The sequence below is a fragment of the Mesoplodon mirus genome, assembly GCF_964341445.2.
Source record: "Mesoplodon mirus genome assembly, chromosome: 11".
In the NCBI taxonomy this organism is placed as follows: domain Eukaryota; kingdom Metazoa; phylum Chordata; class Mammalia; order Artiodactyla; family Ziphiidae; genus Mesoplodon; species Mesoplodon mirus.
Genome location: NC_138987.1, coordinates 101,725,107 through 101,737,905, shown reverse-complemented (window position 1 = coordinate 101,737,905; position 12,799 = coordinate 101,725,107). Strand labels below are relative to the sequence as shown.

The window sequence follows — 12,799 nt, the reverse complement described above, 5'->3', positions numbered from 1 at the left end:
TACAGAGGGACCTGGGGCCTTGCTCAGCTGCGTCGTAAAGAGGACACAGAAACGGTCAGCTTACCCGCTCAACACACCAAGAACCAGATTTAGAACGAAAAAGGATCCAAAGATGACCAGACTGACAAAATACACCCAGGGTAACTCGTAGCCCATAGCGTCCTGCATCTGGAAAGACGAAGGATAGTTAGGAAAGAGAGAAGCAGCAGTGAGTCAAAGCAAGTAGGCAGGGAGGCAGGGAGGCTGTGAGCAGAGGCTGGGGTGGGAGATCACTGTCCCCGGGCACCATCTTGACCCAAACACCCCGTGACCTTGACCTGAGCAAGAAGGGCCTCGGCAGGTTCTGCCTCAGGGGGAATCTCGCCAGGCTCTCTCTGTCCCTTTATTTTCTGGAACAGAGTTTTCCTCCCATGTTATCTATTCAGTTGTCTAAGAAGCTGGGTCACCTCTAAAGTGGTTCTTCCTACGATGGTTTTCGCTCAGTTGGGTTTATGCGGCCACTGAGCCCACCACCCTGGCCTCAGCTCTCAGGGACCAGCTGGGGGCTGGAACCTTCGGGCACACGTGGGGAGGTGCCTTCCTCAGGGGGTGACCCTTGCGCCTGGAGTTTAGGGTGGACCGTGCTGCCTTATCGGCACCACAGGCCTCGGGCCGGGGAGGACGGTTGTTCTGGCTGGACTCGGGACAGCTCCTGCGCCTGCAACTCACGGGACCGTGGATCCCCGTGGGAGGTCAACGCCCCCGAGTTTCCAAATTCCTAAGTGCACAGGCTCCCCGAATGACCTACACCCGTGGTTCTCAAGGTGTTGTCCCCGGCCTCACCGGGGGACCTGGGAACGAGTTTGGAACTGCACACTCTGGGCCCTCCGTCTACACTGGGGGCACCCGGCAACCACGTTCTCACCAGCCCTGCGGTGAGTCGGATGCGAGCTGAGGTTTGAGAACCGCTGGCCCACGGCCCCCAGCCTCCGAGGCAACGGGCACGACAGAGGCTGTGATTCCTGCCCCCAGGTCCACGGGGCGGCTCGTGGGCTCTGAGAAGCACTGACCGGTTCTCGGTGCTGCCCCCGCGCGTCCTTTCCAAATCTGCTCTCGTTTACCCGGGGCTACGGTGTCTCATTGGAGGCAGCTCCCCAGCGTGACCACAGGGCAGAGAGCACAACTCTGTCCCGCCCTCAGGGATGCCGGTTTGAGCCACGTAAGGAAAAGGTGCCCAACACGCGACTTTCCCAGGTCACAGTTCAATCCAATGTAACGTGAGTCTGTGGACATCCTCGCCGCCACGCGGCCACTCTGTTTTCCACGCTGCATGTACACTTTCCAAGTGTATAATCTACTCACTGCTGTGCATCGTTTGTCCTCCGTGCTGGGGTGCCAGTGGCATGAGGACAGGCGTTGGGTGGAGCCTGTGACCCCAAGTGCCCAGAACAGGGCCTCGTATAAGGCGGGTGCTCAGGCCGGCCGGGTGGACGGACGGGCCCCCTCTGTGCCAGCCCCGCTACCCACGGGAGGCCCTTGCTGTAGGGGGACAGGTCAGTGGACGTCGGGGGGTGAATGCGGCTGCAGGGGTACGTGTGCATAGCCACGGGCCCCCAGGAGAGGCTGCAGAGGCTGGTGAGGCCGGATCAAGCGGCCCGGGGGTACCACTGCGGGGAGGAGGGCAGGGGCAGTTAGGCCGCCTGGAGGCCGCGCGGTCCTGCCCCAGGAAGGCGTTCCAGGAACTGGCAAGCGTTGGGACGGTGCCGGCAGCGTGACGCGCCCAGCACAACAGCGAGGGGAGGGCGGGGCCCCGAGATCCGCGGAGTCACAGGCTGCCCCGTCGCGGGAGCTGGGAGCCTCCTTCCTGATCCAAGGCTGCCAGGGAACCCACACAGGGCCATCCAGAGACGGACTCGGTCCCAGTGCCAAGGGCCACCCTTGCGAAACTGCCCCCAGAGCCGGGCAGACGGGGATGGGGAGGGAGGGCTGGTGCCTCAGCAGCCTCCTTGGGGAAGATCTCCACTGGCTGGTTCCTCGTGCCCTACATTTTGTGAACATTTAAGCTCATGGAAAATGCAGTCCTCCAGGCCACACATCTCTGATGACTCAAGGAACCCATGAGCCTTGGAGGCTTCCTGGGCCCCTATTTAGTTTGAGTGTCCTTTCCTCTGGGCCACAGGCAAGGGGTGAGGCAGCCAGCAGCACTAGGACCTCCAATGGATGGAGCTACAGACCTCCTGACCCCCAGATACCCACCCCACAGCCAGCCTCATGGTAACCTTGTGACCCCTAGGTAACCTCAGGACCTGCAGACACCCCATGAGGACCCAGGGTCACGTCCAGGGGACGCATGGCCTATACCTGTCCTTGTCCAACTCTTTGGTCTCCTCCAAGACTGTGGGCTGGTCTCTCCGAGGGTCAACGTGGGGGGCTGCAGGTGCAGGGTGGGGGGTGGAGGACAGATGAGAGGTGAAGGAGCTCCTGGGGGTCCTAGGCCCCTGCCCTGCGGCCCATGAACAGCCAGAGGGGCCTCTGGGCCGGCCGGCCCTGGCCTTGTACCTCCCTCCACAACCCCGTTTGCTCTGGGCCCCCTGCCCCCCGCAGCCAGGGCACCAGTGCATGTGCGGGCAGCTCTCAAGTAGGGCAGGACCAGAGTGGGGAGACGGGTGGCTTCAACAGCCCGGATGGAGCTATTAAGAAGAGAAGCATCAATAAAGGTATATTTTAAAAAAATGACCCAGACTGCTGACACCGTTATTTAGAGGGGAAAAAGGACAGATCTTCTCAGAGCACTGAAGCCAGATGTTTCTCGGGCCCCTACGGGGAAGGGGCGTGGAGAGGCACCCCAGGGCCTGCCACCTACAGCCCCTCAGCCCCCGGGCCGGGACCTCACAGGGTGACCCAGCCTTCGCTGGAACACATGCCTTACCCTCCCCCCACATCGAATTCCTAGAGGGAACCACAGCCTCGAACCTCCAAATCCAGCATACATGTTTCCCCGAGAAGAAAATTCAGGAGGAAAGATGGCTCCGGCCCCATTGCCTCGGGGTCTCCCTCCATCCCAGCTGGTTCCCGGGAGCTTTCACGTCTGGCGCTTCCCCCTCTAAGGTCTGGGCACTGCGGGTCCCCAAAGGCTGAGCAGTTTGAGGGGTGAGGGAGGCTGTCACCTGCCGTCAAAAGCAGGAGGTGCAGCCCATGGAAGTCACAGCGCGTTACGGGGACTGTGATCAGGGGGCAGGATCTGCTCTGTCCGGAAAGCCAGTGCCCTGGGCGATGGCCGAATGAACCCCTGACCTTTGTCACCTTGCCTGCGGGACACGGGGTCCGCCCTCAGGTCACAGGGGGAGCAGCAGGTTGGCACACAGTCTCGCCCGACACCTCCTGCCCCTGCTCGCGGCAGCAGGAAGGCCCGGATCTTGTGGGAGACGCCAGCAGGCCCACCACCAAGCAGGCCAACAAACCAGCTCCTCCCGGACTCGGCCGGGACCCCGCAAGGAGCGGAGGCCCCGTGGACGCCTGAACCCTGACGCTGTTGTCCCGGGTGCGCCTCTGGCACTTGGTGAGACCACTGGGTGGCCGGGCTGACTCTTGGGTCTGTTAGGAGCCCGAAGCACAGCTCTCTCCAGGCCCCAAACTGGTATAAAGCTGGCTCTTCCTTCTCTTCTGTGTCCCACCCAGCTCAAGTCCAGCGACGCCCCATCTCCTCTGACAAGCTCTCCCTGCTTTTGCCGAGCCCTGCGTGGGACCCACGTGTCTCTGGGTCCCCATCTCTCCAATTACACCCAAACTCCTTGAGCGCGGGCCTGGGGACCTTGTACATGCTCACTAAATGTTCAATTGAATTACTGAGGAATAAGGACTTGCCTAATGCCAGTTAAATGAATAAAGCAAAACCTAATAAGTAAATAAATAATAGTTTTGAGAGATGCAAATTCCCCTTCTTCGTATGTGTATAAACCACGGGTTTACTCTCCAGGTAACAGATCCTCTGTATAAAGCGCTGTGGGCGCTAAGTGGTCACGATCTAACTCGGGCAGATTCAGGGTTCAGGACCAGAGGGTCCTGAGGAGACCTGACACCTTCTCTACCTGATCCCCATTCAAGAGCCCAGGATGCTGTCTTTGGGTTATTGGAGGGTTTTTCCTCAGCTTTTCATTTCGAATGACTATTAGGTCCTCAGTAGAACTCAGCCCCACCAGCTCTGCTTGCTGGATGCCTTCAGAGGCTCATTTCCCGTATTTGTAGTGAAAAGAGGTGCAGCTGGAAAGGGAGAAAATAGGCTAAAACACCTGCATTTCTGCTTGGATGCAGAAGACCTTCGTCATAAACCAGGGATCCTTCGGCAGCACCGAGACCAGAGATCAGTGGCCGTGGTGTGTACGTGTGTGTGTGTGAGCGTGTGCGCACGCGTGTGTTTACAAGGAAAGTCCTCCCACACGGGTGAGTGCGGAGCTGACAACTGACTTGTGCAAAGTTTAAACCTTAGACTTTCATTCCCCAGGTCTCCTGCTGAACCAAAACTCAGGCAGGTACGACAGAAGACGCCTCTTCCCTGTATACGACTCCTCACGAAGTATTCTTCCTAATCTTGTTTTCAGCTGAATTTCTAACTTTTAAAAATGAACAGAAGAGCTGGTCGTGGAGAAACCAACTGGGGAAAACGGGCGGTGTCAGAGAGAGGGGTCCCGGGTGCCAGGGGAGGAGGTGACCCCGGGACGCAGGCCAGAGGGCTGCCCTGCACCACACAGGAGGCAGTATCCCAGGGGCCCCAGGTCAGAGGGCATCGTGGGCAAAGGTCAACAGAATCCTTCTGATGGACAGTTGGTGAGGCACCGAGATTCCTAAAGCACTGGGTGCCTGAACCCCCGGTAGGAGCCCCCTCGCCGGCCGCCCTCCCCGGGAGCCCTCCCCCCGGGTCAGGGCCACGCTGCTGTCCCCACGAGCAGGGGCCATCCGAGGCGGGTAGAAAGTCAGCGATGAGCAGACCCCAGTGCATGCTGGGGTGACCTGGCTGCACGTGGAGAGGGTGCTCAGATTTCACATGGACCCCAGCTCTTGGGCCGCATCTGAGAACCTACAGATTGTCTCGGTTCAGGAAACCCGAGCTCCAAACACACAAGAAAGCAGCCTGGAGTGACACGCCACCGGGTGGGGCAAAACACCCTGGAGAGGAGACCTGGAGACGTGGCATCCACGGGGGACGGTCTGACAGGGCTTCCCTCTCTCACAACTGCTCCCAGAGGCAGCCCACACCTTTCACTCCATCGCTCTCCCCGCTATTTTAAAGAGGTGTGGACATTCTGATAGTAAGCGGACAGGCTTTGGCTTAAGAAGCTATTTCCCAAGGAACTCCCACCCCCGTGGCCCAGCTCTGGCTTGGTCTCCAAATCCCCGTGTGCCCCTGCCCCGTCACCCGCAGACTCCTGGAATGGGCCACAGGGAAGGCAAGCGCAGGGGCTGCCCGGGAGCCCATCCCAACGGGCGGTGTGAACAGCTGCGGAATCGTCCATGTACTACTGCCCAGGCTTGCTCGTGCTGGCCGTCCACGAACCCTTCCAAGTCGGGAGTGTGGGATGGGCTGATGGATTCAGACTCAAGGCCACCCCAGGAGAAGTTGGGGGCCCGCCCATGGTCCCCCAACCCCGAGCCAGCTTCAGCGCTTCGGTGCCCCAGTGGCCTGTCAGCTCCCCAGGGATGTCTATCCAGCCGGTGGGTCCAGTCTCTGCGACACCTGGAGCCGTGGCTGCCCGTCCCCACGTCCTGCAGACCTGCCCCTGGGACTCGGGGGGAAACGCGTTCCTCCGAGTGGAGGACCCTGGACCCACCCTCCACAGAAGCCATCTCCCTAGCCGGCTTCAAGCCAGTGGCGCCAAAGCAGCACCGTGCGATTGGGAACGTTAGGCTGCAGGGGACTCGAGCTCTAGGTGGAATCTCCTGGGAGCCTTTGCAGGTGCAGGTCCTGGGGCCGGACTCGCAGCGTCTGGTCCCACGGCTGGGGATGGGGGGAGCGTGGGCCCCTCCCTGCTTAGAAAGTTCCGTGTTTTACACGGAAGCACATGGAGGTGTGAGAGTCTGGGGGTCTGGAGGAGAAATTCTGAAGGCGAGGAAGGCGCAGGGGGAGGGAAGAAGGAAGAGGAGGGAAGGCCAGAGAAGTGAGAGCCAGTAGAGCAGTCGGCAGGCAGGCAGGCGCTGTGGGCTGGGAGGGGCTTTCCTGAGAACACCCGCCAGGAGGCTCCGCTTCGGTGTCGGGTGTGTGTGTGTGTGTGTGTGTGTGTGTGTGTAGGTGCGCATGCGTGAACACGTGCGTGCCCCCACACACACACGCATGCACACGGCTCGGCCATTTAGGGAAGGTCAGGGTGAGGCTGTCCCATGGGCCTGGGACTGTCCCCCACCTCAGACACTCCCTACTCCCGGCCCAAGCTCGTCACCCACCCACCACCCGCGGGGGGAAAAGCACAACACAGCTGCTGAAAATTGCTGGTTGCCATGCGTGCTCCTTCTCAGCCCCCACGCTGGCTGTCACCGTGACAGCGCCTCCTTGGGTCACATCTGGCTGGTGGGGGGAGAGGGAGGGAGGGATGAAGGAGGACCCCAAAATACATCGGGGACGTCAGCAAAGTAAATTATACCTGTTCCCCTAACCCCACACCCACCACCCACTGCCTCCCTGCCCTCAATTGGATGCTATGGGAGGCGTTTCCATAGCAACTTGAGGCGCGGGTTTGAAGCTCACGTGATGAGGCTTCAAAGCCCAGTTCCACACAGTCGTGTGTTCTGTGCTGCCCGTTTGCAAAAGGGTGTCTCTGTCCTTGGCTGGCCAGAGGGACTCACTCAAGATAGAAGGACCCCTTAGGGCCACTTTTGAATTCGATCTGCTTTACTAAACGAAATTAAATTTGCCCGGGTAGAGTAAGCTCAACGCCCTTTGTCTCACAAATGACTCAAAACCAAGTTCTTATTGAGGGTGAGCCTGGGAGATGGGTTCCAGCGTTCCACCTCAGTTTGAGGGAGGTGTGATTAGACACTTTGCCTTTTTTGAAAGTGTCACAGCGTGGCCACTCCACGGGGCTCCAGCGGTACTGCTGTTGTTCAGTTTAGGTTCTAGTCAGCTTGCCTACGCTGAGCTGGATGTTACCATGTCCGAGTCCTGAGGACCTGGGCACCCCCGGCAAGCAAGAAACTTGCCCTCGTACAAAAGGCACGAGGGCAAGTTTCAGCTGGTCTTGCACAGAGACGTACACATTTCACGGCAGCGCTGGGTCTCAGCCTGCCGACTCTACCCCAGAAACTGGGAGAAGAGGGCTTTTGAATTGTTGAAAAACAATCTAGAAGCTACGATGCCCAGAACGCGCAAAGCATCTCCGAGCCGTTCCAGGATTCCTCCTACTATGGTCCGGGAGGAGGTCCATACCTCTCCTGGCACTAGCTCTTCCCAGTCTGGCAGCTCGGCTTGCTGGGAAGGCATCCACACCCCTCTCCCTCCCAAGCAGCCTCTTAGACCGTTTTCAAGACGGCCAAATCCATCTGACTACGTGCAAAACCCTGGGTGCGATGGTATTTTCAAGGCTGGCAACAAGCATTTTCCACCCAAATGCTGGAGCACAGCACTGGGCTCTAGCAAGTCAGTTCTCACGTGGAAGCAGGAGATACTACAAAGAATTACATTTATCTGGAGTTTTTTTTTTTACAAATAATGGACTTGACTCTGCCAGAATGGAGAAAGACCAAGTACGATGTGTTTGCTTATGGGGCAGGCTGTATGAAAATCTGGCACTTCAAAATCTGGCAAAGTAGTGTTGGCTGCTGGATAATAAAAAGAGCATCTTTAAGGTGAAAGGAGATTTACTGCTGATTGGCTGGCACTCGGGAAGTGGCATTTCTGAATAAGCATCGCATAACCAGTGGAGCGTTTTGTCATCAGTAAAAAGGATGGCAATGCATTTGTCTGATGGACTATTCTGATATAACGAGGTAAGATTAACACGAGAAATAAAAACATGATAACATGATAGCATGCCATGATGCTACACGATTCAATAAAAATGGTTTCTTCTTAGAAGACCAGGCCTGAGTTTTCTCCTTAGCCCTAGAAATTGAACTCTGTGCCCTTCAGCTCTCTTTTGGGGTCAGAGGCAGGACACGGATGGGAACAGAAGGGACCAGGAGCTGAGGACCCTTGGGTCGGGATTGGCTGTGTCCCCACGGGGCCGCGAGCCAGCGTTTCTCACTATGGAGGACAAACGACAGGTGACACTTGTCTTGGGCTGGTGGGCAGAGAGAGACTCATTAGGGTGAGAGTCTCAGGCTTTGTTTCTCAGGCAAGACCTAGAAGAAATCGAAGGCCCTCATCGGCCATTCCACCCCGGTATGCGTGTGACCACATCATGGGAAGATGGAGAAGGTGGACGTCAAGGAGAAGCCGGCAGTCTGCGGGCTCCCTGCCCCCACCCGTTCCCAGCACGTACCCAGTAGAGGACGTCGGTCCAGCCCTCCATGGTGATGCACTGGAACACGGTCAGCATGGCGAAGGCAAAGTTGTCGAAGTTGGTGATGCCGTGCTTGGGCCCATCCCAGCCCGGCTTGCACACCGTGCCGTTCTGGCACTGCCGCCCGTGGCCCGTCTCCAGGGCACAGGGGGAGGGGTCGTCTTCTGCTGGGACATCTCAAATGGCCGGGGGAGAAGAGAAGGAAGCAGGGGGTGGGGGGAGAGGGACGGGCAGAGAAAGAAGAGAGAAGTTAGAGAGAAAAGTGATGGGCGAGGCTGGTGGGACAGCAAACGACCCCAGCGGCAACAATGCAGAACACAGTTACATCAATGCCCCAGACACGAAGCGAACGACACAAGCACTAGGTATTCATTCTGTGTGGTCATCAACTTAGAAGGTCAGCGCTTTCAGCTAATTGTTGTAAAACTGTTTTCTAACCTCGGTCATTGATTTCAAAGACAGGAGGGCTGTTGGCTGTCAAATGGGCGATGAAAACATAACTATGATGCAACCACTCTGAGTGTAAAACATCCTGGAACATGGTAGTGAGTCCTCATCTTCTTTTTTTGGTGGTTGAGTATCTGTAGAAATTTCTGCTGGAATGCCAGAGTTTAGGGCGAGGGCATTGTTGATTGGAAGGTTCTTTCACGTAATTGGCCAGAGGTTCCGCCCAGTGATATTTTCTGACTCCACATGGGTCCATGACATATTACACAATGCTTTACCAGGGATGCAAGTCACTTTACAGTGGACGCCTTCTTGATGAAGGAAGGAAAATAAATTCTGATGGCGGGAAAAGTACCTACTGCAGAGCTTTATCCCAGCCCCTGAGCACAAACGCCACTGCGGTATTTTGTGCATGTTGTGTGCAAACTTGTGGACCGCCCTTTTCTCCAGCATTAGGACCTTTCAGAAGAGAAGACCTGTCTTGATCTCAGGACAGAGTGGCGTGGGTGATGGGGAGGACGCTCCCCAGGTATGGAGCACTCTTGGCTTTTTCAAGAAACAGCATAACATCTCCCACGGCCCCAGGCTGTGCTCGGGCCAGGAATAGCTGCTAGGAAATTAGTGAGTTAAGATATTTGTCGTGCAGAGATCATTGGTAAATTGAACTTAGACTTGGCTGAGTTAAGAATTTCCATTTTGGTAAAATACTGAGAGTCTTGGTCCCAGCTGCGGGAGGTAACAATGTGGAATTCACTGAAGTTTGTGAAATTAAGGACATCGTCTTATGCTTGTAGGAAGAAACAGTAGTAAACAGAATGGACCTTAGTTCTAACAAACAGATGACTGCCTCCGACTTCAGTGAAGATGTGCCCCCAGAGAAAGAATTTGTTTGTCATCACTCGTTTGGGGATTCCAGGCCACCAGGGTCCTCTCTGGTTTGTTTTTTTTTTTTTTTTTCTTTTTGCGGTATGCGGGCCTCTCACTGTTGTGGCCTCTCCCGTTGCGGAGCACAGGCTCCGGATGCGCAGGCCCAGCGGCCATGGCTCACGGGCCCAGCCGCTCCGCGGCATATGGGATCCTCCCAGACCGGGGCACGAACCCGTATCCCCTGCATCGGCAGGCGGACTCTCAACCACTGCGCCACCAGGGAGGCCCTCCTCTCTGGTTTTAAATGTACCCAAGTAAACATGGGGCGAGGACCTCTGTACGGAGACTGGGTTGCTGGGCTGTTTCTCGGTTTGTGGCTTCAAATCGCAGCTGCTCAGGAGGAAGATAGCAGAGGAATATTAATCCTTAACTAAGGGGTGACTCCTAGGGAGGTGGACTGAGCTGAGTGGTTGGAGACACATGCTGACTTGTGTCCTCTTGGCTTTTCCCTTTCTCTCTCTTTTCTTTTTTTTTTAAAATAAATTTATTTTATTTATTTATTTTTGGCTGCATTGGGTCGTCGTTGCTGTGCGCGGGCTTTCTCTAGTTCCGGCGAGTGGGGGCTACTCTTCGTTGCGGTGCGCGGGCTTCTCATTGCGGTGGCTTCTCTTGTTGTGGAGCACAGGCTCTAGGAGCGTGGGCTCAGTAGTTGTGGCCCACTGGCTCAGTAGTTGTGGCTTGTGGGCTCTAGAGCGCAGGCTCAGTAGTTGTGGCCCACGGGCTTCGTTGCTCCGCGGCATGTGGGATCTTCCCGGACCAGGGCTTGAACCCGTGTCCCCTACACTGGCAGGTGGATTCCTAACCACTGCGCCACCAGGGAAGTCCCTCTCTCTCTTTTCAACAGCTTCACTGAAATATAATTTACATGCCGTACAATTCATCAGTGAACACGGACAGCTCAGTTATTTTTAGTAAATTTATAGAGTTCTCCAGCCATTGCCACAATGCATTCGGAAACGCTTCTGTCGCCCCAGATTCCTGAGGCCCTTCTCCCATCCAGCCCTGGCAGCCACACCTGCTGTCTGTCTACAGATCTGCCTGCCTAGGAATCTCATATCGACAGAATCACACACGAGGTGGCTTTTTTCACGTAGCATCGTGTTTCGAGATCTGTTCCTTTGCACGGCCGTACATATTACTGTGCGTTTATCTGCTCGCCCGTTGATGGACAGCTGGCCTGCTTCCAGGCGGGGGCCACTGTGAGCAGCTCAGCTCCTGGGTTGTTCCTGGCCTGGTGATTTAGGTTGTGTGCCTGTGTGATGACCAAGGTGCTCCCTGGTCCCTGAACTGTACAGGGGACAACAGCGTCCCCATCATTTCCTACTCTGGGGTCTAACCCCCAGGAAACCTCCATTCGCGTAATGGAACTCCAGTCATAGTTTTTTGTGACTTTTGACATTTTGAAATCTTTGGAGGTTTGGATGTGAGATTAAGTGATGGGAGGCTATAAAAGGATGGAACCTGAAAAGTGAATCTCAGACCTAAGGAATATATAAGAAAGTGGATAACAAGCACCTAAAAACTGAGAGTAGGTGGACTGAAAGCCAAGAACCAAACAGATCATACATTCTGTTGGGTCTCACTTGCCTAGTGACCCGCTTTCTAGAATGATGTGTTCAGTCACTGTGACAAAAGTGCTGGGATCGGGCTTCCCTGGTGGTGCAGTGGTTGAGAGTCCGCCTGCCGATGCAGGGGACACGGGTTCGTGTCCCGGTCTGGGAAGACCCCACATGCCGTGGAGCAGCTGAGCCCGTGAGCCATGGCCGCTGAGCCTGCGCATCCGGAGCCTGTGCTCTGCAATGGGAGAGGCCACAACAGTGAGAAGCCTGCGTACTGCAAAAAAAAAAAAAAAAAAAAAGTGCTGGGATGATGGAAGATGAGACAAAAGAGAAGGTGAACAAAATAGAGGGAAACTTGTGTTTCTTTTTCTCCGGTCTTGCTTTCTAGTGCAATAAAGGTCCTGTTAATCTTTGCACGATGACTGCTAACCTGATAGTTTCCCCTGCATCTCAATTCTTGAAAACAGGCAGAAGTGAGGAAAAGGTGAAGGCTGCCAAAGGGAGTTCTAAGTGTCCTCAAGGAAGGAAAACATATTTGGGGGCTTTACAAATGTATGTTGAAAAGAAAACGGCGTCCAGGGGACATGATCTCCTTAATAAAAGAGAGAGGATGAGATTCAGAAAGATGGTCTACAGGATCCAGTGCCACTCTGCTATTTTAAGTCTGTCTTGAACAACAATAAAAAAAAAAGATGTGAGAACAATTAAGCAGCCATAATTATCTGGTAAAAATAGGTAACTATAAAAAGCACTAAAGGGAACACCTGAAAAATGTGAGCACACGCAAATCAGTGGGTCCCGGCGACATGCACTTGAGGGGGAGGGGAAATGAACTTGAACGTGAAGATGTGTTGGATTCTCAGCAGGGCCATGAATTCCCAGAGAGGAAAATGGGAACACCAAGTTGGAGAAAGGGCCAAAGCCATACGGGCTCCCCGTTTTAAAACAGAAATGAAGAGAGGTGGGGTCATTCTGGAAAGTCCAAATTAAGTTTGTGGTAAAAGAATGGAGACACAGATGAGGAGAGATTTTGGAAGTGCAGCTAATACCCAACAAGGGCACGAAATCCGGGATAGCGCCGGCGAGGGCTTCCCAGAAGAAATCACCAGAGACAAAACCAATGACTTTTTGAGGCCCCAACTTTAAGGAGTGGATAGACTGAAAGTGATTCCATGTCTGGGTTTCAGCCAACCACTTCTCTGCCAGTCTCAGGGGTAATTATCGTGCCTGGGAGAGCTATTCAGAGTGACCTGGCTCGGACTGCGACCAAACAGATGGGGCGACCAGAAACAAAAAGGACGGACATATGGTGATGTATCTGTTGAGGAACAAGGAAGGTGCCTTGCAGATGCCTCCGGGATCGGGGGAGATCTCCTCTCCTGGGACCACATCTGCAGG

General features: G+C 55.4%; 1 protein-coding gene across 10 annotated transcripts in view; it reads right to left on the bottom strand.

Moving 5' to 3' along the window:
• CACNA1C (calcium voltage-gated channel subunit alpha1 C) overlaps window positions 1-12,799 on the bottom strand; it is a 474,002-nt gene that overhangs the window by 140,151 nt on the left and 321,052 nt on the right. For 8 of the 10 annotated variants that reach the window (XM_082636564.1, XM_082636560.1, XM_082636556.1 and 5 more), the window contains exon 7: window positions 8,448-8,644. In XM_082636564.1, the coding sequence (XP_082492690.1) occupies window positions 8,448-8,644 (197 nt within the window). Of the gene's footprint in view, window positions 1-64; window positions 169-8,447; window positions 8,645-12,799 lie in introns of all 10 variants that reach the window. The other 2 variants (XM_082636557.1, XM_082636559.1) reach the window with 2 other exon arrangements.